The sequence below is a fragment of the Erpetoichthys calabaricus genome, chromosome 10, assembly GCF_900747795.2.
Source record: "Erpetoichthys calabaricus chromosome 10, fErpCal1.3, whole genome shotgun sequence".
Classification (NCBI taxonomy): Eukaryota; Metazoa; Chordata; class Cladistia; order Polypteriformes; family Polypteridae; genus Erpetoichthys; species Erpetoichthys calabaricus.
The window spans coordinates 36,410,256-36,436,719 of record NC_041403.2 but is presented as its reverse complement, the minus strand read 5'-3'; the positions used below and the strand labels follow the sequence as shown (position 1 = coordinate 36,436,719).

General features: G+C 36.8%; 1 protein-coding gene across 5 annotated transcripts; it reads right to left on the bottom strand.

Moving 5' to 3' along the window:
- Positions 1-3,417: 3,417 nt before the first annotated feature.
- Positions 3,418-26,338, bottom strand: henmt1 (HEN methyltransferase 1). 5 transcript variants are annotated; one of them, XM_028811089.2, is made up of 9 exons: positions 26,292-26,338; positions 18,296-18,411; positions 17,891-17,916; positions 10,180-10,283; positions 8,318-8,430; positions 7,151-7,285; positions 6,807-6,989; positions 5,020-5,203; positions 3,422-4,661 (listed from the first exon to the last, which is right to left on the bottom strand). In XM_028811089.2, exons 4-9 carry the CDS (start codon positions 10,264-10,266, stop codon positions 4,242-4,244), a joined length of 1,122 nt encoding a protein of 373 aa, XP_028666922.2. In that variant the 5' UTR covers positions 10,267-10,283; positions 17,891-17,916; positions 18,296-18,411; positions 26,292-26,338; the 3' UTR covers positions 3,422-4,241. The 5 variants fall into 5 exon arrangements, with proteins under 5 accessions (XP_051789063.1, XP_028666922.2, XP_051789061.1 ...); XM_051933101.1 differs by lacking the exons at positions 17,891-17,916; positions 26,292-26,338 and adding exons at positions 18,502-18,577; positions 21,729-21,779 and having other exon boundaries at positions 3,424-4,661; XM_028811088.2 differs by lacking the exon at positions 17,891-17,916 and having other exon boundaries at positions 3,424-4,661.
- Between the last annotated feature and the right edge of the window lie 126 nt (positions 26,339-26,464).

The window sequence follows — 26,464 nt, the reverse complement described above, 5'->3', positions numbered from 1 at the left end:
ACTCAGGTGTGATACACCACAGTTAGGTTATTTTTTAACAAGGGGGCAATTACTTTTTCACACAGGGCCATGTAGGTTTGGATTTTTTTTCTCCCTAAATAATAAACACCATCATTTAAAAACTGCATTTTGTGTTTACTTGTGTTATATTTGACTAATGGTTAAATGTGTTTGATGATCAGAAACATTTTGTGTGACAAACATGCAAAAGAATAAGAAATCAGGAAGGGGGCAAATAGTTTTTCACACCACTGTAATGGGGTCTGTGCAAAGTAAAAAACACTTACGTTTCCTATTGCTGTCTGTGTCCAATGATGGAATACTGGTCCAGTACTTGAGCACAGTAACGTTTCTAGCCTGATGTGCTCTTTGCAGGTTCTTTTACAACATTTATGTCTCAGCTTTAACTTGGCGATTATAAAACACTGAATTCCTGTTTCCTCACCCAGTCTATTATAGTCTTACTGCATAAGCAAATTGTGCATCAACCAGGCATTGTGTCTGGAAACAGTTATAAAATTCTAATGGGTCATAACATTTTACTTTCCCAATGAGCAATTATGGTGAAATCATTTTGGCTAACTTGATATTTACAAAGCTGAAATTCCCTGGAGCATCGCATATAAATGGTGGGTACACACAAAAATGTTACATAGGCCCGTTTCCACACTCACATCAAGGTGTATAAAAACTAACATTGGAATAATGCTACGCACATTTTCATGGCAGCCTCACACCATGCGTATGCACATCTCTGCTTTGTATTGTAAATGGGCAGTACCCAGCGTCAAAGCAGTGCTACTGTTTCTGTGTAACTGCATTTCATTTACAAATTTAGATAGATAGATAGATAGATACTTTATTAAGGCATTTGATTGTAATCAATCTGTGACAATATAATTTGCACAGAATGGCCAAACTATTCCAACTTCCATGGCTGCTTTAGTTTTGTTAGAAGGCATCGCAAATGGGAGAATTAGAAGAGAGCGTGTATCTACAGATCATACTGATTTCTTGTCCCATGATGACAGCTGGCTTCTAAGTCGATTTAGATTTCCAAGAGTTATCCTCGCGGATCTGTGTGCTGAACTGGGGCAGACATTGTGGAACTGTGTTCTACCTGATCCTTTGCAAGTTCTGTCCACCTTTGGGTTTTTAGTCACAGGAGCTTCTCAACGTGAACTTGCTGAGTGACTGGGTATTTCTCAATCATCACCAAGACCCACCATGCCAGCTGTATGGAATGGTATTATTCGCCTCTCATCCAGCTATATAAGATTTCCTTACACTGTGGTTGAACAAGCAAACATCAAAACACAATTCTCAGCATCGTCCGGTTTTCCAAATGTAATCAGAGCGGTTGACTTCATGCACATTGCTATTAATACTTATGTAAATAGAAAGCATTTCCACTGTATTAATTTGTGCAAATTACCTGTGATGGTGAGATAGTCTGGCTCAACTCATGATTCAGTCAATCTGAGAAATAGTAGTCTTGGGAACAAACTTGAAAATGGTGTGGTGTGTGATGGCTGGTTTTTTCGGTAAGAGAAGATATTCAATATTACCCCTTTGGTCAAAATTGTAAGTTATCAGTATGATATAACCATATAACACAATTACTTAGGTGAGAGCTGGTACCCAATGAAGACGTGGCTTTTCACCCTGCTCGCCAACCTACTGACTGAACAAGAGCAACATTACAATGACCTCCATTCTCGGGCTTTGGCAATACTAGAATGTACTATAGGGCAGCTTAATGGCCGTTGGCGCTGCCTGGATAAGACTGGTGGAGTGCTGGTCTATGGTCCACAGAAAGTGTGTCACAATGTGCAAGCACCGCGCTGCATAATGTGCCAGACAATTGTGGTTTGCCTGTACCTGAAGAGATGCAGTATGATGAACCTGACCCATCAAATGATCAGCCAAATCAGAGAGTATTTCAACTTCATTTGAATGTAACTAGCAGAATGTCAAAGCAGGTGATCAGATACAGCATTTAGTTTTGAACCAATTCATTTAATTTGCAGTCAATATTACACAGTACAGCATGTATGTTCTTAATTCCTTTCTTCACCACTCTTACTGCATCCAGTATTGCAATTTATGACTCTAGTTCAGCGTATATCAGCGCACGGCCAGATGGTTGCCCGGCAGTTTCTGAGGCACAGCCAGTGCTCAAAGATGTGCTCAGCCCAGCAGCACCATCACCACCTGGAATCACATTCCGGCACAGGGGTCACCTTTTGTAAAATTGTCTGAAACAGAGTAAACAGTAATACTGCATCTGCTGCCTGATTGTTTGACTTATTAAACAAGCAAATTATTTACACGATTATGAGTAATGGTAAGTGAGAAAAAACACTCCCCCTCACCCACTGGTAAAATACCGGTAATAATTATTGTCTTGCCAATAATTGCAGCAAGTCACAGCTCAAACGGTGTGAGCCTCTAAATGTCGTTACCTCCTACAGTGGTACTGACACTCAGACTGTGGGCTGTGACTCGCCTTTTCGTGGTGATTTTGATATCTGACCACTTCCTTTTTTTTTTTTTTTTTTTGTTTCGAGCGCTGTGCTAATTTCTGCACTTGAACTTTTGAGTGCTTTCTCCACACTGCGCCACTCCCATCAATTTCCTTTTGTTCCTTCTACCAGTGCTTAAGTCACCAAGTAGTACAATTTTCCTTGACTCAATTTCACTGAGTAGGACCTCCATTTTGCTTTCGCTGAAATTCTTTTTTTACAGGTGCTTTTGCCATTGTTTTTATTTTTTTAACAAAACACTGAATGGAAGGGGCTATTAATATTGATTTGCATATTAAAATAGGCAAAATTTTGGGAAGAGCTGTAGGCTTGTGCACATGCCTTAAAATTCATGTTAATTTATAAAGAGAAAGTGTAGATAACTTTGCTTAGGCACCAGTTTTATATATCTGAATTTTTTGTGTGTATGAACATTTCTAGTTTTGTCCAAACACCATGTTTTACTGTGACTTCTATGCAAGGCATTATACATGAGGCCCCTTGGTCACTGACAAAAAAGTATCAAGAGCATATGGATCGGAATCAGAGGAGCATATCCAAAACAAACAAAAAGAAAGAACAGTCTGGAACATAAAGGTCAAGAGCTGGAAAGAGTAGAGAGATTCACATATATGGGAAGCAAGATCACGGCGAAAGGCAGCTGTGAGATGGACATGACAAAGACATTAGGTTTGGCAGGAGCAGTATTTGTTAAGTTAGAAAGAAGACTTGGGAGGTGCAGAGACATTAAACTGTGGACAAAATTAAGAGTCTATAACGCACTAGTAGTGGCAATAGCCTTGCATGGAGCTGAAAGCTGGTCATTTTACTAAAGCATTTAAGAGGGGACTGGACACGTTTGACTGAAGATAGTTGAGATGGATTAAGGGAATAAGATGGCCAAGAACAATTAGTAACAAGGGTTTGAGAGAAAAGACTGATCAAATGGAGTATTGTGAAAGGAGTATCGAGAATGTTAAGATGGGCAGGACATGAATGGCGCATGGACAACTTTAAGGACAGCAAGAAAAGTGGAAAGATGGTTTCCAGTAGTAAGGAGAAGAGCAGGAAGGCCAAGAAAGGGGTGAAATGATATGGTGATAGAGGAGCAAGTGGAACAAACCTGGAGACGGTGGAACAGGATAGAGAGTGGTGGAGTAAGCTTTAGAACAGGCAGGGACTGACAGATGCGTAGCTAACTACCTAACTGTCCACAAACTGTACCAACTTTCCATAGATCAATTACCGATTCATCATAAATTATTTAGAAGAAACTTTAATGTGAATCAAAGAAAAATACTTGAAATTTAATGTGATCAACAACATGTCATTCTGGAAATCTGCTTTGATTTTAACAATTTAACTTGTATTTGTCCACAATAATCTGTATTATTTTTATAATAGTATATTTTGCAGAAAAATTGGTTTAAAAAAAAAAAACTTTTCAAAACTTTTAGAAATAATATGTTAACATTTAAAAATATTTAGCCACCAATAAAATTACATTGCAGGATCTTAACTACAGAATACTGAATGACTACAACTAACCTCTGAACAAGTCAAATTCTGTAATAAAAAGGCACATTAACATTGGTTTATTAATTTTTATCAAAGTAATCCAGTGTAATCTTGGCAAAATGAAATAATAGCTTTTTATAATAATTTAGCCATTCCAGCTTTTCAGATTCATGAATTTTACGTTTGTTCATTGCTCCTTCATTTCTCGTTATCACAAATACACACAACTAAATTATCGCCAGCAATTTCAAACTGCTCAATTTCTAGAAGAGCCTCTTTAAGTCGGACTACAGAACTGCAGATCTTTTTGACCTCGAGGATAGTAAAAAGTTGATCTAAAGGGATGTGAATGGTATCTCCATGCTTTTGGACCTCAAGATACCCATCTGCACTCTTACAAACACTCCAGTTGACGCAGTGCTTTTCCATAGAACGGCTGCACCAGGAAACATCTTCATTTGATTCTTGGTCTTGCTGTACATTGTTCTTTGTGTCTCCTTGTTCTGTGCTGTTCAGGAAATGTTTCTTAATCTTTTCTGTCCAGTAAGTCATTTCATTAATCAAGGCATTTTCAAAAATGTTCTTATCACAGTAGCTGGGATATTTCACTTCATGAAGCTGAAAGCAAAAAGTACAATATAGACAGAAATTTTACATACTGTAAAGTATTCTGGGGAGAAAAAAAATGAAATGGCAGTTCTGACAGTCGTCTAAAAATCAGATCTAAAACCATACAGTTTAAAAGAAAAAGAAAAAGATTCACACATCTCTCATAACGTTCATCCAACCCTTAAGATATCTCATGTTTGTTCTTTTGGCCAACTCTTACAACGCTTTTGTTTTTTGGGTTAATGTACCCACAATTCAGACATTTTATGTTAGAGCAGCTTAACTTTCTGTCTAACAGAAAATACTTAAGGCTAAAATGAAAGCAAATCTATGGTGAATGTAATTACAGTTCAACTGAAGCTCTTACAAGTTTGTAAGAATGGATGTCATCACAGTCCGCATTTGAGTTCGGCCACCTGTCATTTCTTGCGGGCATTCTTGTAAATATAGCAATTTGTGTGCAGAATCCAACATCTTCAGTGCCTGCGGGTCCACTTCCAACACCAGCAAATGTCACAGAATATTCATAACGAACACAAATATCCAGTGCCCTACAAATTACATTTAACAAAGACTGAATTCAAACTCTTGTACTTCTCTGAAGGGCATTTTCTTCATTTGCTCTGCAAGCAAGAACTGAATTATTAGGAATGTCAAAGTATTAGGGTAGTACATGAAAGCGCAACATTTCCCAAATAATCCTCATCCCTTTACACATATTTTGAAAACATTTGCATTTCACACGTAAAAATTAATAACCACTTCTCTGTCCCTAGGTTAGTACTGTATAGCTTTCCGTGGCATGCTCTGTCTACTGCAGTGACATTTATCCAGCAAAGCAACTCATTATCTGTGTGATGCTAAAATTTTCACATTTAATTAATTAATTTACCCACTAAAGCAATTTTCTTTTTGAAATATCTTACACAGAGTGGATTCAGAAAGTATTCAGATCCCATCAGTTTCTGATCATTTTACTGTGTTGTAGATTGAATTTTAAATGGAAAAATGTGTAATGTCTGCCCATCAATCTACACTCTATAGCCTATAATGACAAAGCAAAATCATGTTTTCAGAAAGGTTTTAACGTTTAGTAAAAATTAGAATCTGAAATCTCTCATTCATATATGTATTCAGACCCTTAATTCCATACTTTATAGAAACCCCTTAGGCAGCAATTACAGCTTCCAGTCTTCCTGCTTAAATCTCTACAAGCTCTGCACACCTGGATTTGGGTAGTTTGTCATATTTTTCCTGGCAGATCCTCTCAAGCTCCACTAGACTGGATGGGAAGCATCTATAAACTGTCAAGTTCAGGTCTCTTCACAGATGTACTATGGGGTTTAGGTCTAGTCTTTGGCAGGGCCAGTCGGAGACTTTTCATAAAGCAACTCGTTATTATCCCGACCCTTCCAATTTAAACACCAAAATCACCAGCATTTGCAGAGCAGATGTGACATGAATATTAATGGATTGTTAAACCTTGAAGGTATTCCACTGTATTCATCACAGATGACCCAATACAGTGGAATATTGGTTTAAAAACCTTTAAGAAATCTTCATTAGTATTCATATGTGTGTATGTTTTAAAATTATGTTTATCATTTGTTTTATATGCCAAATCTGCAATCACAACATAGCCTGCTTTACTTATGCATGGAAGTACAGCTTAAAAGAATAAATAGATTAATTAATGCAATCAATAACTGTCCAAAATCAGGTTTATTATGAAAATGATTTACATTTACTAGTCTGAATTTACAATTTTTGAAAAAGATATAGAATATGTTGACATTTTCTACACATCTTTATAACCAAAAACACAACAGGAAATTCATCCTGCAGATGGCTTGTGAGCTGCAATTGTACAGAGGCAGGTAGGGGCTGTTTCTGAAGAAAAGGGAGTCCTGGCTACTTTACTTAGAGTAACACTCTTTAAGGCAAGAGGTACACAAAATGGATTTGAAAAATGTACAGTATACTGAAACCACTAAAAAACAGTTGGACCTTCTTAATAACAACTGAACAAGATAGTTTAATTTTGCTACATCATTTTACAATTTAATCTAATAGCTCCCCATACCAAAACAAACCTTATCAATAATAATTGTTGATCCAACCTTTTCAGTATTATAAAACAATAATAGTTCTTACCAATTCTGAAACTCTGTCTTAGTCCATTCAAATTTATGATCTCTATCTCTAAAACCAGTTAGTCCAAGTAGAAGCCGATTAAAATCTGCATTGGGAGTGCTAATGACAATGGTATGGGGTGTCATATAACCAAATACCACATTTGAAAAAGCTTCTAGCATTGAAAGCTCCAGGTGTTCGATGCTAAAAAGATTATAAAACATTAGTGTCACATCAGCTTTCAGAATTATTTTAATAAAATAAAGTTTTAACATATAATATTACAGTATATTAACAAATATCCCTCCAAGGAACTTACACAAAAACTAACAAAGAAATAAATGTGCCATACATTATATACTTACACTTCTATGCAAGAGGCCATATCAAAATTCTTCACACAAGGATCCTTTTCAATTATGGATCCCTGATACAACTTAATTATTAATGGTCGAATTCTGGGATTTAAATAATCACATGGAAGAGGAGATAACAAATACCTATAATGAAAGATAAAGAATGGTAAACATGTTTGTATGATATTGCTCCATGTGCTCCTACAGAGCTTACTTTAAAGATTACTGTTTTCTGAGCACTGCGGTGGGTTGGCACCCTGCCCGGGATTGGTTCCTGCCTTGTGCCCTGTGTTGGCTGGGATTGGCTCCAGCAGGCCCCTGTGACCCTGTGTTCGGATTCAGCGGGTTGGAAAATGGATGGATGGATGGATGTTTTCTGAGCAGTACTACTTAATACAAAAACAGATCATGTGAAATGTAAAAAGTGCACCAACTAATTTTTCTTCAAGCTAAATAGTGTAGTGTCTTGTAGTAGTAGTACCTTCATAAAATATTCAGACTCGCTTACTGCAATTTAGGGTCACAGAGAGCCACGGCCAATGCACAATAAATTACTTTTTTACTTGTTGTTAATTTAGGAGGCTAGCTTTATAATGCAAAGTAATCTAGTATAAGCATATGAGTTTGTACATTTGATGAACATGATCACGTGAAGTACAGCTGTAAATGGTTTGTAATGTATTATTTAGGACAACTTTATTGATGCATCATAATGCATAATCCTGTTGATGAATCTTGAACTAAAATACTGTGCTTTATACAAGGCTTTAGGTCCCTGTAATAAAATATTCATTTTGTTCATTATTCCAATAGAACATGGACCTATCACTTTCATGAAAGGTGTGCTTTGTTGTCACAATAAAAATCACTCAAGCAAAACTCCAAAATTTGCTTCAACAATGTTTGATGTGTCCACCCCTTCACCAAAAAAAGATGCAGTCGTTACAAATCTGGAATAAAGAAATAATAAATTGTTCCAAAACAAACTTTTACATCTTAAATACTGTTACAAAATGCTCAGTAAAGTGTAAACACTTTGAAAACATGGACTTAGTACATGTAATACAGCGCATAAACACTTAAAAGAGATAATTACAAACACATTTACTCCTCCATTTAATGTAAGGATTTACATGTACTTCATAAGAATTAACATATAATACTGGTACAGCTCACATATTCTCTCTGATGACTTGCTGATTTATGTCTATGCCAACAAGCTCTTCTACACATTGTTGAAACTTCATTTTACGCAAGAGACTGCAATCTGCACATCCCAAATCAACTACCTGTATGGAGGAGAAATGGAAAAAACATAATACAAACTAGGTTTGGTATTGGTATTTTAAAAGGGACGGAGATTGTTTCTGAAACTTCAGAGCAGTGAATGAGGAAAAAGGTTATATTAATCTTTGTATTAAAAGTTTTGCACCAAGTCTTTTTATGTACAGCAGATGTTTTATTTTAAATATCTCACAAATTACCAAAATGTATATTCATATTCAGCAAACATATTCATTACATAATTTATGTCACAGATTCTTTTTTTTTACTCTAAAGAGCACACTTAGAACTTTTTCAGTAATCCATCCATCCTTCCATTTACTTAACCCATTTACCCAAGTTAGTACCACCAGTTACAGCATATCCAAGGAGCATAGAAAACAATGTAGGAAACAAACCCCATTCACAGATCCTTCCAACCAGAAGGATAACCCAGTCAACCTGAACCTCTGAGGCAGCAGTGTCCACCATTATGCCACAGAATTGTAAGATACTTCAAAACAACAAGAAGATACATTAACCTTAACAGAAAATAGTATTTTTAAATGGGGGAGTGAAGTATTTTAAAAACAAAACAATGACAGTTGTATTTGTCATATTTCTCATGAGGATTAATAAAGTGAATTCACACAAACATTGGCAATTTAAGTCTGGTAATAGTTCTCACTAATTTGGTTGCAATCTTAAAACCTGAGCAAACAAGGTAATATGTTAGACTAAAATATATATATAGTATGTGTACACACACACACAGAGTGCATATGTAAGTTTATATTATGTATCCTGTATTATATTTTAATGATATGTTTTATGCTGGCTTTGCATTTTTTATTCATAACCCCCCTTAGAATGCCAATTATTGTAATGCAAGGTTTAACTGAAGGTGATGAGGTTAAATCTGCAGAGACAGTATCCAGAATCAGAACATAGGAATAAGGATCTATGAGGCAAAAGTGCTAACCACTAACCATAACATCTAAAAAAAAAAAAAATCTGATGTGTTTCACAAGTGTCTCTCTCCATAAGGATATAATTTTATTAGTCAATGACTGGCAAATTTTTGCCCAAATCACAATAGGCTTCATGTATTTTACAGTACTTGTAACTGTGCAGATTTTTATTGCAATTGACTTGTTTTTAAGTAATATTTGAGATTTTACACACAAACACACACCCACACACACATATATGTACAACAATAGAGAAAGAACCGTAACAGAATATTCACAAAGAAAATCCAACTCAGGGCAATGGAGAGCAAGAACCAATGGCAAGACATTGGGTGCCAGGCTCAAACCAACCAACCACCCACACTTGCCCTCACACAAGGACAGTTTAGAGAGGCCAAATACTGTAACCAACATGTCCTTAAGGATATGGTTAGAAAAAGTTACTATTTGGAAAACCTATGCAGGCATGCTTAAAGAACACGCAAACTGCACATGGAATACAACAAGCATTGGCCAGCGAGCAAAAGAAGAGGATGTGCTTTTAATAACCTCTTTACTCAAATCAACAATATAAGCCATGAACATAACAAAAAAAAACTATTGCAATGGACAAACACCTAAAGGGATTATGGTCACTGTGATATTTTATGGATAAAAAAAGAATTCATAAATTCAATACCTATGTTTGAGATTTGCACATAAGACATGTTAACAAGAGTAAATCACTGTGTATTCAGTTTAGTTAATTACTTGATACAAATAATTAAAAAAATTAAAAATGTAAGGAAATATACTGGACCATACCTTTTTAGGCTGACTCTTCATAATAAGATCAATGACAAAATAATACCTTTGCTTGTAAAGTGGAGGGGAGAATTTAATTCTTTCCATGATGAAGGAAAGTTGAACTATATTTAAAATAAATAAATAAAAAATATACTATTAATATATTTAAATAGCTTCCTGAAATCTATGATACTGAAATATAATTTGAATATTTTATTGATTCAACCACAGTTAAATTCCTGCCTCCATTTCTGTTTATGCAAGTCTGGCACTCTGAACCTGTATTAACTAAAGAGCACAAACCAATAAATAAAATTAATTGAATTTAAATACTCTGACAAGTAAACAATTATATAGAAGGTGCTTTGTAAAGCTGAATTTATTTATATTATTTTGGCGCTCTCGGTTATAATATACAGATACCAGTTAATCAGTCACCATCTCAAAACACTTCCACAAAGCAACCAATGATACAATTCCAAATAAAAGTCTTAACAGCAAATATTCATTAATGTTTCAATTAAAAGCTAAAGTAACATACTTAAAAACAAATTGAATAATACAGTAGAGTAGGTGAACAGCCTGAAAAGAGAATGATAGAATCAGAATTAGATCAGTGCAGTTTGCCAAGTTGACTGAAATGCATAAGAGTTATCATCCCTAACTCCCTAGATATTAAAACAACCATATGTACAGCTTATACTATCTACAAAATCTCTATATTTACATTTTATATGAAATTGCCCTTGTCAATTTACCAATGATATAATTAAATATTACCTTTTCTAGATAAAATACCTTTACATAACTAATACTATAACTTTATGAAACTTCTATGCACCCATCTTTTTCAAGCCAAATCAATATGCAAAGAGCCAGAACCTGTCTCAGCAGCAATGGGTAGGCGAACCATCCGATTGTCAGGATGTTAGTTTATCACTGGGTACAATTACAATTAATCTAACATGCAAGTCTTTGGGTGGTGTTATAAAATGTTTCCAGTGGAGTGTAGTAAATATTAATTTCAATCTCTCTCCTAATAAGAAACAAAATTTTGCTTTGAAGTAAATTCCTCAATTAGGTGGACAGATTACTTTCTTGCTTGCTATGAATTTAGTATTAATCTGCAATATTTTCATTATTACATCATGTCTTGACCACCTTTTTAATACAGTTACGTATATTTTTAATGTACTTTTGAAAAGTAGGCAGATTGTAATAATGCAGAAGTCACTGACAACAATCGTAATATGTAGTTTGACACCTTTTAGTTGGGATGAGGATTTTTCTAGATAAATTAAAGCTTTTTAGTAACCATTTGGCCAAAAACAGAGTCTAGAATTAACACGTCATGTTGACAAAATATTAAATTGCATTTTCCACATCTATATTTATTAAGAAATCAAATGTCATGTCACAGCAGGGATTCTCAACATCGGTCCTGGGGACCCTCTGTGGCTGTGGGTTTTTGTTCCAACCAGCTTCTGTTTTTAATTGGAATCCTGGGGTAATTAAGGGAACGGTTATTCCCCAGATTCTGTGTTTTGGGAACAATATAAAAATTAGAAAACTAAGTTTGCTAAAATGAAAAAAAAAAATTAAAATGTACTAAGCAGTTATATGCGAATGATGTATTTTTTTTTTCTTTTTAACAATATTTTCATCTTGATGTTCATTGTTTTTGTCCAGGTGTTCTAATTGTTTAATTAATCCATTGTTTTCTAATTAGTGGGTCTAACACTAAAGTAGTTGCAGCCTTTTACGATTCACTGTTGTTTGCCTGGGTGTCTTCTCTGCTCGTTTTTAATTGTCATTATCAAGATACAATGAAAGGAGCAAACTGCACAGAGAAAGGGTAAAATATAATGAAAACAACAAAAGAGAATTAAGCATTTAAATCTATTGCAAAAGCAGAAATGATTCTAAATGTCTTAAAAATATAAAAATCATGCTGCTGTGCTTTCTTAATGTAGAATAAGAGAAAAATACCACCTAATTAATTGAGATCAGTGTTATTACCGTGTTTCCCCGAAAATAAGACAGTGTCGTATATTAATTTTAGGTCCAAAAAATGCACTAGGGCTTATTTTTATTGAAGTTCAAAAAAGTAAAGTACATTATACGGTACAAACTACTGGTACGTTAACGCCTGTTCAACAATCAAATCAACATGTACGGTATTCATGTTCTACAAACTACTGCACGAGGGTGTACCCAAAAGAATCCGCAATAGCGCCGCGCTGGACGGAGCCCCCGGAGCACACACCTCTCCCGCCACGGCAAGCAAGCACAGAACAACTTACTCCGAGGTAGTGCCCCAAGTTTCAACCCCGTCTCCTGCCGTTCTCGATCCCTGTGGCCAGCGCGCAGCCGCAAACCCCCGCCTCCCGCAGAGGAAAAGCGCCGAACCTCACCCCTTCCCAAATGAGAAAAGATTTTTCTCGCCTAAAAAAAGGTGAAATGCAGCACCCACCCCCAGCAGGAAACAAAAGCCCACAGACGCACGCGGACCACAAAGAACAAAAAGAAACAAAAAAACGAGGTTGAAAGCTGTTCCACACTCACCCACCGCAGCAGGAAAAACGTGAACCCCAAAAGCCCCGGCCAGCTCAGCGCTAACGGTATCACGGACTCTCTTGGGCACCCCTCCTATGTTAACTCCCTTTTTTGTATTCAACGGAGTAGCTCTTTCTTTTTGCACTCATCTTGTCTGGGGGTAAAAATATTTATCCGATGTTATGCTGGACAAAAGACAACGTTTACTCATTTAACTACTTGTAAAATCGCCTTACCTTGTAACCACGGCAGCTCTCAGGACAGATGTAAAAACGGCGGATTAGCGGTTGGTCTTACTTTCGGGGAAACACGGGTAGTTGTCTCTAATTATGAATCTGGTTGAAGCAAAAACCTGAAGCCACAATGGGCCCCCAGGACCGACCTTCAGAACCCCTGTGCTACAGAGACATTTTGTCATACAAATTACAAGGTGCGATCAAAAATACGGTGAATGTTTACATAAAAAAATTACAGTAAACGAAACATTGCCATTAATCCCCCTAAAAAATATCTCCCCTCACTTCGAACACAATTATCCCATCGTTCTTGCCACTTTCTGAAGTAGTTTTGTAACTCCTTTTTCGTGAGTGTCTTTAGTTGCTATGTCACAGCTGCCTTGATGTCCTGAATCGGTTCAAAACGTTTACCTTTCATGGTCACTTTGACTTTGAGGAAGAGCCAGAATTCGCACAGTGCCAGATTCGGTGAATAAGGTGGACAAGGTCACACCATAATGCTTTTATTTCACAGAAATAGCAGTACCAGAAAAGATGTGTAACACAGAGCATTGTCATGATGGAGGATGAAACCGTTTGCCCATTTCTCAGGATGTTTTCTACACACATTGTTTCTTAAAAATTCTAATAAGCCCTCATAATATTCAGTTTACCATAGTGTTCCTGGGTACAAACTCAGGTTGCATAAATCCATCAAGGTGAAAAAACCAAACTCAGGTCGCATAAATCCATCAAGGTCAAAAAACACAATCATCGTCACCTTGATGTGCTTTTTTTTTTTTACACAAGGAGAACTGGGTGATTTTCATTGAGAATTCTGAACCTTGGCCTCAGGATCACAACCATAGACCCAAGTTTCATCTCCCGTGATGACATTTCTTACAAAGCTGGAATCTGAAGCGGCATGATCACACAACTCTAATGAAATTGACAAACACTGTTGCTTTTGTCTTGTATCTTGTTCGACCGTCAAAATGCGTGGAACAAATTTTTCACTCACTCTCCTCATATTCAAATCTGTTGTTAAAGTGTTTTGAATGGAACCATAAGAGATGTTCAGATCTTCAGAAATGTCCCTAACAGTCAATCGCCTGTTTGATCAAATCATTATTCTTTTAACATTCTCATGGGTTTTTGATGTTGAATAACGTCTGAGTTCTCCTCGTCTTCAACCGATTCACAATCATTATGAAAACGCTCAAACAAATTGTAAACCGTTTTTATGGTCACTGCAGCATCACCATAAACAATTACAACATTTCTTGTGTTTCTTTAGCACTTTTTTGCAGTCTGAAACAAAATTTCATGTTAATGAGTTGTTCGCGACCCATGATTTATGGCACACTTTAAAACACACCTTCCATCAACTGTAGCTCACAACTGATTGACTGCAACAAACAAATTGAAACTTGTCACAAATTGTTACTAAGATTGAACGCGCCGCTTCCCGTAGTGAAGATCGCTGCCTTTCTGCTGGATGGCGCAGAGCAGCAGCATTCACCATTTTTGATCACACCTACTGTACTCTACATGAGTTCAAACTAGTTAACTACAACTTGGAAAGCTGATGCATAAAAAGCACAACTTTAACTCTTGTTAAAATTGTTTTGGTAAAAACCTACAGCATTCATTTGGGCTATGTGCAATCATCATGTAGAATGTTCACATTAGTGCTGGTAACTAAAAGAATCTAGTCTGCCTAACAGATGTCTCAATTGGGTTTTCTCAGTTACTGCTGTTCAAATATATTGATTGCCTTCAATTTGTAAAGTCGTCAAATTTAAATTAATCAAACAGACCTTAAAATAGCAGACTGGACTCAAAAAATGAATGAATGAAGTGTAAAAGTTGACCATTGATCCAGCAAGAATTCTTCCTTATTGGAGGGGGGCACTCTCCTGTATATAAGACTAAAGTTCTGACTGAATAACACACATTTATACCTCAACTTTGGTCTGTTTAGTTCATTTGTAAAGCTAATACAACTTGGTTTCACTCCTTTACTGTGCTTTTTTGTTTACCTGTGTTTGTTATCATTAATAATGAAAGCAATTAAGTTCCAAGTTGGCAAGTACAAACAGTACAATGTAGTTCTTACTGGCATGTCTCTCATAGACCTGTAACTGAAATACAGTGCCAACAAAAGATAGGAGAATAAAAAAAATGTCTGAGCCTAAGCAATGAAAGGAAAATGAAACCAAATGCCAAAGCCCAATACTAAACAAGAATCAAAGTAAAAATAAATAAAATGGTCATTCCATGTCAAATCAACCAATCGCCCACATACTTTTAACTCAAAACAATTCTGGAAAACTTACCAGGTGTACCACTGTTAGTCAGGAGACACCCTGTAATTTTTTTTTATATGTAAGAACAATACTTTTCAAAATACAGCCAGTTTACCAAATTCAAATTCATCGAATTTCACAAGTCTGTAGCTCAAGAACTAAACCATTGAGCAGGCTCAGACTTTGCATGCTGGTACATTAATTGGTATAGTATGTGACGAAATTAAAACATTTGGTCCAGATGACTCTGCATGGTCAAAGCAGCCCCTTGCAATTCACTAAAATGTAATGCGAATTTTTGGCTAGCTATGTTTAGGCCTCAGAATCACGTGCACATTAACTATACAGGATTTCTGAAAATGCAATAAACAGAAAAGTAATTTTATCAGGGTTTGAACAGCAGACCTCTCAAATACAAAAAAAAATCATTTGGATTTCATTTTCAGAGCACCCTAACAACATGTGGGAAAGCGCAGATAATTTTAAAAAATATTTTTCATTTATTCTATATTGTCCTTCTTTCTCAAAACACAAACCTTACTTTCTTATGGAAATGTTTCAAGTTTATTTTCCATCCTAAACATAGGCTGAATGCGCAATGTGTTAATAATGGTAATCATAGAGTTTTCAATCAGTAAGTTATCAAAAATTTTTCATATCAAATGATGATGTCCTATCTCATGTTGATGAACAGAGAATGTGATTCTCCATGGCCAAAAGAGTACTTGGTACTCGAGCACAACACTGTTACATCCCTACAAAAGATGGCAAACTCAAAGTCAACCAGGTGTCTGGTGAAGACAGTCAACTGACTATCCGAATATTCACCACTGAAGCAGCAGCTGAGATCCTGCCCCCTCAAGATCACACTCCTGATGGATCAGACGCGTCCCTCAAATTAGACCATTGTCCTATTGGAGGCTATGCTGGGTGCAGGTATGATGAAAAATATTGGATTGGTGTGATTTGTGACAAGAGTGAAGCAAAATCAGACATTTCATGCATTCAGACTATCCTGCACAGTTCCTTGGCCACCTAAAGATGATATTTGTTGGGTGCCATTACAGTGTGTCACTGCACTGCTTAGTGCACCTGCAACGGTCAGTGGTAGGCAGTACCATCTTGGTGTCAAAGACAAAGATGCTCTACATTCTGCACTTCGATTGAAACAGAAATAAAGTGGGTCACATTCCTGCTGCTGCATTACCAAGATGTTAACATTTCATTATAACTAGTGTTATATTTAATAATATATAAAGCAGCTGTTGTTCATGTGTTGTGCTTAACGTGCCTTTGGCGATTTATTTTTTCCCTTAATCTTATACCCAAGTAAGTGATGAAGAACTTGAGGATTATCATTACTGACAAATGGTAAATTTAATCCATCTTTAGAATGGAAAATAAAAACAAAAGATTCACATAAGACAGACTTGTTTTTTTGAAGGGACCATGTAGCACATAGGAAAAATAATTTAAAAAATGTCTGAACATTCCCAGAGTGCATTAAGCTGGTCTGAAAATTAGACCCAAAATGATTTTTGCACATTTGAGAGGTCTGCTGGTTAAACCCTGATACAGTTTCTTGTTTGTTTATAACTGTGTGGTGGGTGTGGCAATGCAAGCCAAGGAAAACATTTTTAGCAGGCTGCATTAGTTAGAAGTATGCTTTCTGAAAGCCTAAACATGGCAAAGCCAAAGAGGCAAAATATTTTTTTTTTCCATTTTTAATGGTCTGCTCTTACCAAGTGGCGTCATCTGGACCAAACATTTTGATTTTGTTACATAATATATCTATTAAGGTACCAGTTAGCAAATTTAAGCCTGGTTTATGGTTTAGTTCTTCAGATATGTTCTTCTGAAATTGATGAAAAAATAAATAAATTATATATATATATATATATATATATATATATATATATATATATATATATATATATACAGTACATATATATATATATATATATACTGTATATATATACAAATATACACACACATTATATATATACTGTAACATATGAATACACACACAGTTACATACAAAATGCTGCAATTACTGGTACTATATACTTTGTTTATTATACATTCATTATTATAAAGTCATATAATTGACTGTTCAGCAACATTCTGAATCTTCTGGTGTTAGTGCCAATAACCTTGTACCGTTTGCCATAAGGAAGTTAAAAAAGCAGTTGTGAAGGATAGTAGGGGTTTTTAATTATACTGTCTTTAATTATCCTGTTTGCTTTTCTAAGGAAGTGAGTATAGTATATGTCCTGAAGAGAAGGCAGCTGGATGCCAGTAAAATACTTTGTGGCCTTCATCATCATCCTCTGCAATGGCTTATGGTTTTGAGCTAAGCAGGTGCTGTACCAGGATGCACCAATTAAGATCGACTCCATTCTGCAAAGTGCAGAAGCTCGCGAGAACAGATGGAGAAATGTGAGCTGGCATCAGATGTCTGAGAAAGAAGAGGTGACAATGAGCCTTTAAGGCAAAAGCTAAAATGTGTTGTGTCCACTTCAAGTTGGTATGTAATAGCCAATCCAAAACAATTAAAGCTACTTATGCTCAGAATGTACTCTATTGTGTAATAAGGTCCAATTGAAATATATAATAATAATGATACATTTTAATTATAAAGCTCCTCACCTATGCTCAAAGTCTTCAACTGACCTCTGCCCAGGAAAAAAAAAAGTTTGATATTATCAGTTTAATATACCCAGAAAAAACTATAAAATCATGACTTAGGAAAAGCAATGAGAATTATGTGCTTTGCGAAACAGAGAAACCTGGATCTATTTATGCTATGACCATGATTATATAAATAGTATGGAAGAGCATGGAATAGGTCAAATATAATGTTGTTAATATAACATTTTAATGAAAATAAGCAGATACATGTTTGACTGATTTTTACTTAAGAAAAGTACATACTTAACAACACAGAAACTTTATAACAATATGTTTAAACTTAACATTTGTCCAAGTTCTTACCTGGTTATACTACTCTGGTTCATAAGGAAAGTAAGAGTTTCCATTTAAATGGATACTTACATTTTGGAACTAAGGGAGGAAACCCAGAGTACTCAGGAAAACTTCATGTGAACATGTAAACTGCACACAGAGAGGAGTCTGAAACCTTGCCTCTTATACACTGTACTGACTATGGTCTAAAAAATAAAAATAACAGTGTTCCTCATATATTCATATATACTCATTCCTTTGAAACTTGCTAGTTTCCATAAAAAGGTTCTCCCTACATGGTCACTTATGTATCAACATAACTTTTCCCCTCATAGATTTACTATTTGGGACAATAGACATACAGTATTAAAACTAGAAATAAAACAGAATTTTGAAAATTAATTAAAATACCATTTTTAACCTAAACATATAGTAAATGATAATGGTGGTTTGTATAATTATAAGGCCTTTATTTGAAAATGTACCAGTTATGTCAATCTTGATGATTACTATACTATAATAAATGCAATTATTACAGAAACAATGACTCTTAAGATTTATGGTGATAGTCCAATATAAACGTTTAAAGAATTTACAACTTGCATTAACTTACAGGAAAAGGAAATTTTGAGTTATGGATTTATTAATCACATTTTTAAGGTTGTTACTGCAAGATAATAACATGCTTAGAAGCTTAGAAAAAAGACGATTGAGTTACAAACTTACATAAAATAACTACTGTGGATATGGGCTTTCAAGAAATAGATATTATGTTAAACAAAACCCCACTAAAAACAATAAAAAAATGTCATTAGTAAATAACTTTATTATTATATTGGCATGTCATTATATAAATAAAATTAAATGGTCTGAAATAACTCCTGGATTTGAACATTTTTAAAATGGAAGTATAAGTGTATCTACATACTATTTCAGAATTTAAAATTACAAACACAATGTGTACATTTTTCAATCATAAAATATTTTTTCATAAACTGTATTTATTTTTATTCTGTATCTCTGGCATTTTTTTTTAAGATGACCTGTGATATGTATTCTTGTACGTACTGTATTTTTGTTGTCGTTGTTAATAACTATTTGTGAAGACATGTTTATCTAAACTAAAGGTGGAAAAGTGTGTCCTGAAAACAAACCCTAGGTCAACAAATCTGTAATATCATTATTATACAAAAAGAAAAGTGCTTTTAAACAAGGCAGTACTAATGATGCATATGATGCACAGAGGGAAGTAAACCTTGGAATAAAAAAAAAAAATTTGAACTTGATTAGAAGGACAAAGTTGAACTGAAATTGTCCACACAAATTTTGAGCTTGAAGTGGTCAGGCATTACAACCTTAGCTGGCCACTAACAGTCAAAAAATAATAACCATGTAAGGGTTTGTGGTTTTAACTCCAAATCTTATTTAGCCACTGGGCTTAATGAATACTACATAAGATCTGAGCAATGCTTGGAGCAGGTAATTTTGGGTAAGGCAGAGAACTTTTTGTTCAAAAGGATGTAAAGAACATCTAAATAAAATTAAAAACAAATCTGAGAAATAGGCTCTTGAAATCATGTGCAGAGGAATTCAAATCCATTTTTTACTTTTTTAGGTTTAAATCTGAAGAGAAAAAGGTCCCGAAACTAACCAAACAGGTTGGCTATTGTAATACCAAGTGCTAAAAAAAACTAAAATCTTAAATGACTTGACACAAGCGGCTCTGACATCATTGGTTATGAAATCATTTGGAAAAACTTGTGAGTCGGAGACAGATAGAGAAAACCCAGGGTTTATTAGATCCATTTCAGTTCGCCTGCAAGTCCAATAGAGGTACAGAGGACACCATTGTCATTTTGCTTCATCTGTTATATAATCATTTGGAGTGTATCAAGACTTACTTGAGGCTCCCGTTTGTAAATTTTTCTTCAGCTTTTAACAACCTACCTACTTTGAGAGAAATGTACAAATGATTTTAATTTGGAATTCAGTTTGGTAGAATGACTAATTGTCTTTTTAACAAACAGGATGCGGAGCGAAAGTGAATGGTTACCTGTGTGATATGCTGCCCTCATCCAGAGGGTTCCCTTAAGGCTGTGCTCCTTTACCTCTTTTATAAATTCTCTGCACTAAAGGCTGTTGCAGTAAATATGGAAACAGGTAATCTTAAAATGTGCTGATGACTCTGTGATTGTTAGCCTATCGAATGACAATGAATCCAATCATAGTCCAGAGGTAGATGATTTTGTTAACTGGCAAGAGGAGTCTTTTTTACACCTAAAAGTTACAAAAATTAAACAACTATTAATTGATTTCAGAAGGAAAAAAAACACCATTCACCCACAAGAAACATTCATCTAAAACCAGGCAGTGAAGATTGTTTATAGCTATAAATATCTGAGGACAATTGTAGGCTCAAAACGACTACAAAGGAAAACACATACTGTACATCATCTGCAAAAAGGGAGAGAAGCACCGCTACCCTTTAAGGAAGCACAGTCTTTTTAATGAGAGTCTGTCCATTATGTCACTCTTTCATAAATCATGTACTGAGTTGGTCTTTACTTATTTGTTGACATCAGATCACAAGTTCAAGGTTGCAAAGATAAAAAGCAACCAGTTCAAATAAGCTTTCATTCCAGCTGCTGTTAAACTACATGTGTTCAATTTAATAAACATCCATAGGTTTAAATCAATAGGATGAGCAGTTAGCATTTGCATCAATCATCAGCTCTGCGATGAAGTGATCAAGAGCACCAAATTCCGTGGTGTGCACCAAGCAGCTGACCTTACTTGGTCAGTTAGCACCAGCCAAGAAGGCGCAGCAGGGTCTCTACTTCCTTTGGCAGCTGAGGAAAGCAAGCCTACCTCCTCCTCCCAGGTCTCACCACATTCTACAGGGCACAATTGACAGAATTCTGATCAGCTGCATCACTGTTTTGTTTAACAACTGCAGTGCCTCGAACTACAAGGTCCTATAATGGATAGTACTCTCAGCAAAAAAGATCATTGGGACCTCTCTGCCCACCATTTATGCCATCTTTATCAAGTGTTGCATCCACAAAGCCAAGAGCATTGTGGATGACTTCTCCCACAGTCTCTTTGTCATACCTTTCATCTGGCAGAAGGTGTGACATCTGAATCACTTCTGCCTGGTTGTGCAACAGCTTTTACCCATTGGCTGTCCAGACTCTGAACTATGTACTGCCCCCTCCCTTCAGATTTGCACCTACTAACTTATTTATACACAGTATGTTTGTTATTACTGTTGTTTTTATCAAGAGTTATTGTTATTGTAATGACACTGACAAGCCAGGGATAAGTCACTTATACGATAGTATGAACTAGCATATTATGGTGCAAATTAGCAGCTTCAGAAACACCGCCAGGGGAGCTTACAAAAACAGCGAGCCTGCAATGTCGCAAGCAGAACTCCATCTACTGTGGCAATGGCAAGCAGTCCTTTTTAGGAGAGTAAGCCACAAAAAAGCAATCCAAGAAGCAAAAGAATTCATTCCAGTACCTGACAGCAGTGGGATGAGGATAAGACCTTCAATCCATCATAGCAAAGTGCCAAGTGCTGTGTGGCTCTTGTTAGGAGTTGCTGGAGAGTCTTAAGACTGCAATCTGGAATGCCATTTGCAGCATCAGCACATCAGGGAAGACAGCTGAGAGACTGCTACCTCTGTAGCTCTACCACCACTTCTCCAACTGCCAATGTCCTTTGGCCTGGGTGCACGGATGCTGGAGATTCAGGCTCATGGGGCTGGAGTTGCCACTAAACCTAGGTGAGCCGTGTGAAGCAGGGCTGGTGGTAAGACTGCAGGCAAAGGACAAAACAGATCCCAGAGGCATTACAAAGCAGAAATGAAAGGGGTGGAGATCCAGACCTGGAATGGGGTTTGCAGTGTCAGTTCAGTGAAGGAAAACAGCCAAGAGACCTGTGCACATTTGCAGCTCCAGACAATGTGTTTTGACTGCTCACTTATATAATCAACGAATCACTGCACAGAAAGCAGTGTTTGACACATCTACTGAATTGCATGAAAGCACAACGATCAACATCCATGCTAAGCCATCTGATAATGCAGCACTCAACATCCCAAATACGTCATCTAACAGCAAAGCATTCAAGAACCCTACTGACATGCTTTTGTATTCAGCCTCATGACTGCAGCAGAAACAAACACCACCTGTCATTTCAAAGAGTTGTGCACTATTTCAGGAAATTAGAAATGGTCGCTGGGGACAGAAGTTTTGAAGGGAGGGCCACGTAATGGTGCTGACATGTTGTATCAGCCACAGATGAGTTACATATAGTATGGGCTGACATTCTATCATGCTAATGAGACGTTTCAGAGCTTGTGGCAGCGATGCCTACAAAAATGTCAAGTCTGCAGTGTCACAAATTAAAAAATTCTTAGTATGGCAACAGTGAGCAGTCCTTTTAAGGACAGTGAGCCACCTAAAATAGCCATGTAAAGAGCAAGATGATCCATTCTAGCATTCAGCACAATGTTATTATGTATGTATTTACTAGCTACATTACCTGTAGACAGGTAAAAGAATACATTTTAAAATTTTTAAATCTCTTGGCTTAAGTGTACCCTGAATGTTTGTCTTACACCTTTCTTCAGTATTGTTGTGTGTCTCAACCTGTCTTGCCCAGTGTTCCCTTTTTCTTGACTGCACTCCTTTAAAGCTTGCTTCTAAGACTCTGTCATTTTGAGGTTTGCTGCTCGTCTCCAGTTTGCTTTTCGACTACCACCAGAGGTTGACTGGCTCCCACTGCCCGCTGTGAAAACGTCACTAGTATTCTTATGAACACTTCCCATGTCTGAAGACAACAATCTGTGATCTACCTATGTCTTTCCATGCCCAGCACTTTCTGTCTATATTGCATTTGACTAAGTAACCACAGCAAAAATCACCAATCAGATTGCTCTGAGGGACTGGACACTAATTAGTATCCTTGCAAATACTTCCCGTGTGTGAAGGGGACTCTTGGCGATCCTCCTACATCTTTCATTGCCCGGCCCTTTCTGTCTCAGCTGCGTTTGACTGAGTAACCACAGCAAAACTGATGAGATCAAAACAAAACTGACCAATTAAATTGCTCAGAGGTACTGGACACACACACATCAGCATTTTATTACATAGATTATTATAGTAAGATGTACTTTATTTGTCCCCAGGGGGAAATTAGAACTTTACAGAGGCTCAAGAGAGTGAAAGAGAAATATATCAATAATATATAAATAAAAAAACAAACAACAACTCTCTAAACACACTTAGGAACTTCTTCCTTGGATATTGGGGAGCTGCTGCAATCAATAGCAGAGCTATAGGTGGCAGTAAGATGGTCATATCTGTCCAGATGTTCATTTGAAACATCTGGACATTTGAATAAAGCAGGTCCAACTTGTTGTGTATGAAAAAGGAACATGTTGTTAGACATTGGTTCAGAATTACTCATTGTTCTGTTGCAAAGTATAAAAATAAAGATCAACAGGATGACGCAACAGCTCCTAGGCAGTAATGTTGACAAATTCTGTCAGTTTTTCAAAGTCTGGATCACACTTATCAGCTTTATGTGCAATATGCTTGCATGTCCTTCTTAAGTCTCTATGCCCTCTCCAGCTTTTCCCACTCTTTTTGATCATATAAGATGAAAACTGTGCCACTTTAAATAGCATTCTAAATATGTTTAAGGTGGTTCTACATGATAAACAAATGCCACAGTACCAGGAGCAGTGCTTTTTCCATTAATTACTACCCAGGGCCGTCTTAGCAATATTATAAGCCCCTGGGCAAAGTAGTGCGCTGGGGACCCTGTTTTGATACCATAACAGAAACATACAGTATCTCACAAAAGTGAGTATACCCCTCACATTTTTCTAAATATTTTATTATATCTTTTCATGGGACAACACTGAAGATATGACAATTTGATACAATGTAAATTAGTCCGTGTACAGCTTGTATAACAGTGTAAATTTGCTGTCCCCTGAAAATAACTCAACACACAGCCATTAATGTCTAAACCGCTGGCAACAAAATTAAGTACACCCCTAAGTGAAAAATGTCCAGATTGTCCCCAATTAGCCATTTTCCCTCCCCGGTATCATGTGACTCGTTAGTGTTACAAGGTCTCAGGTGTGAATGGGGAGCAGGTGTGTTAAATTTGGTGTTATCGCTCTCACACTCTCTCATACTGGTCACTGGAAGCTCAACATGGCACCTCATGGCAAAAAACTCTCTGAGGATCTGAAAAAAAAAAAAAAAAAAAGAATTGTTGCTCTACATAAAGATGGCCTCGGCTATAAGAAGATTGCCAACACCCTGAAACTGAGCTGCAGCATGGTGGCCAAGACCATACAGCGGTTTAAAAGGACGGGTTCCACTCAGAACAGGCCTTGCCATGGTCGACCAAAGAAGTTGAGTGCATGTGCTCAGCGTCATATCTAGAGGTTGTCTTTTGAAAATAGATGTATGAGTGCTACCAGCATTGCTGCAGAGGTTGAAGGTGGGGGGTATCAGCCTGTCAGTGCTCAGACCATACGCCACACACTTCATCAAATTGGTCTGCATGGCTGTCGTCCCAGAAGGAAGCCTCTTCTAAAGATGATGCACAAGAAAGCCAGCAAACAGTTTGCTGAAGACAAGCAGACTAAGGACATGGATTACTGGAACCACGTCCTGTGGTCTGATGAGAACGAGATAAACTTATTTGGTTCAGATGGTGTCAAGCATGTGTGGCGGCAACCAGGTGAGGAGTACAAAGACAAGTGTGTCTTGCCTACAGTCAAGCATGGTGGTGGGAGTGTTATGGTTTGGGGCTGCATGAGTGCTGCCGGCACCGGGGAGCCACAGTTCATTGAGGGAACCATGAATGCCAACATGTACTGTGACATACTGAAGCAGAGCATGATCCCCTCCCTTCAGAAACTGGGCCGCAGGGCAGTATTTCAACATGATAACGACCCCAAACACACCTCCAAGATGACTATTGCCTTGCTAAAGAAACTGAGGGTAAAGGTGCTGGACTGGCCAAGCATGTCTCCAGACCTAAACCCTATTGAGCATCTGTGGGGCATCTTCAAACAGAAGGTGGAGGAGCTCAAGGTCTCTAACATCCATCAGCTCCGTGATGTCATCATGGAGGAGTGGAAGAGGATTCCAGTGGCAACTTGTGAAGCTCTAGTGAACTCCATGCCCAAGAAACTTAATGGTGGCCACACAAAATATGGACACTTTGGGCACAATTTGGACATTTTTCACTTTGGGGTGTACTCACTTTTGTTGCCAGCGGTTTAGACATTAATGGCTGTGTGCCAAGTTATTTTGAGGGGACAGCAAATTTACAGTTATACAAGCTGTACACTGACAACTTTACATTGTATCAAAGTGTCATATCTTCAGTGTTGTCTCATGAAAAGATATAATAAAATATTTACAAAAAGGTGAGGGGTGTACTCACGTTTGTGAGATACTGTATATAGGCATTAGAAACATAAGACTGCCCCATTTCCATTTATCATTTATTTATTTATAGTATAGTTCTTGTCTTGCACTTGTCCTGTATTTATGTTCTGTATATTTTACACAATGGTCCTGATGAACGTTAGTTTTTGCTGCAGTAGAGCAGATGGATGGTATGACAGTAAAGCCACTTGATTCGAGTGGAAGTATTGGTTAATTATTATGTCTAGTTTGTTAAATCTAATGTGCTAACACAAGTATTATAGTCACTTAAATATTTTACTTATTTCTACTAAGTTTATATTTGATGACTGTGTACTTTCTTGATGTGTTTTAATGTTATGTCATGGTCTCTGTATAAAACTAACTGACAAACCAATGTTCCTGTTGGGCCAGTAAAGCTGAATTTAATTCTTATACACTTATATTCGTACAAAAAAAAAAAACTTATTTGTGGGGTTTTTTCTGCATAAAGGGATATACATATCCCGTAGAACATTTTACATTGTAACGTCATTCTTGAACAGTAAACGTACACATTCAAAATGCCGCTATTACACTTTATAATGATAGGAGGAAGAAAAATAAAGAGAGGAAAGCTGACCTGGAAGTTGTGGCGTTTTCGAACGGAAGCCCCACGCGCTCCTAGACGCCGCATCTTTAACTAGTGCCGCGGCTCGCGATTGGCTCTTTCGTATTCCTCGCGCGAGAACGCGCTCCGTTTCTTTCCTGTCCGTGGCGGCCATCTTGTTTGCCCGGCTGCTCCGGTGTGAGAGA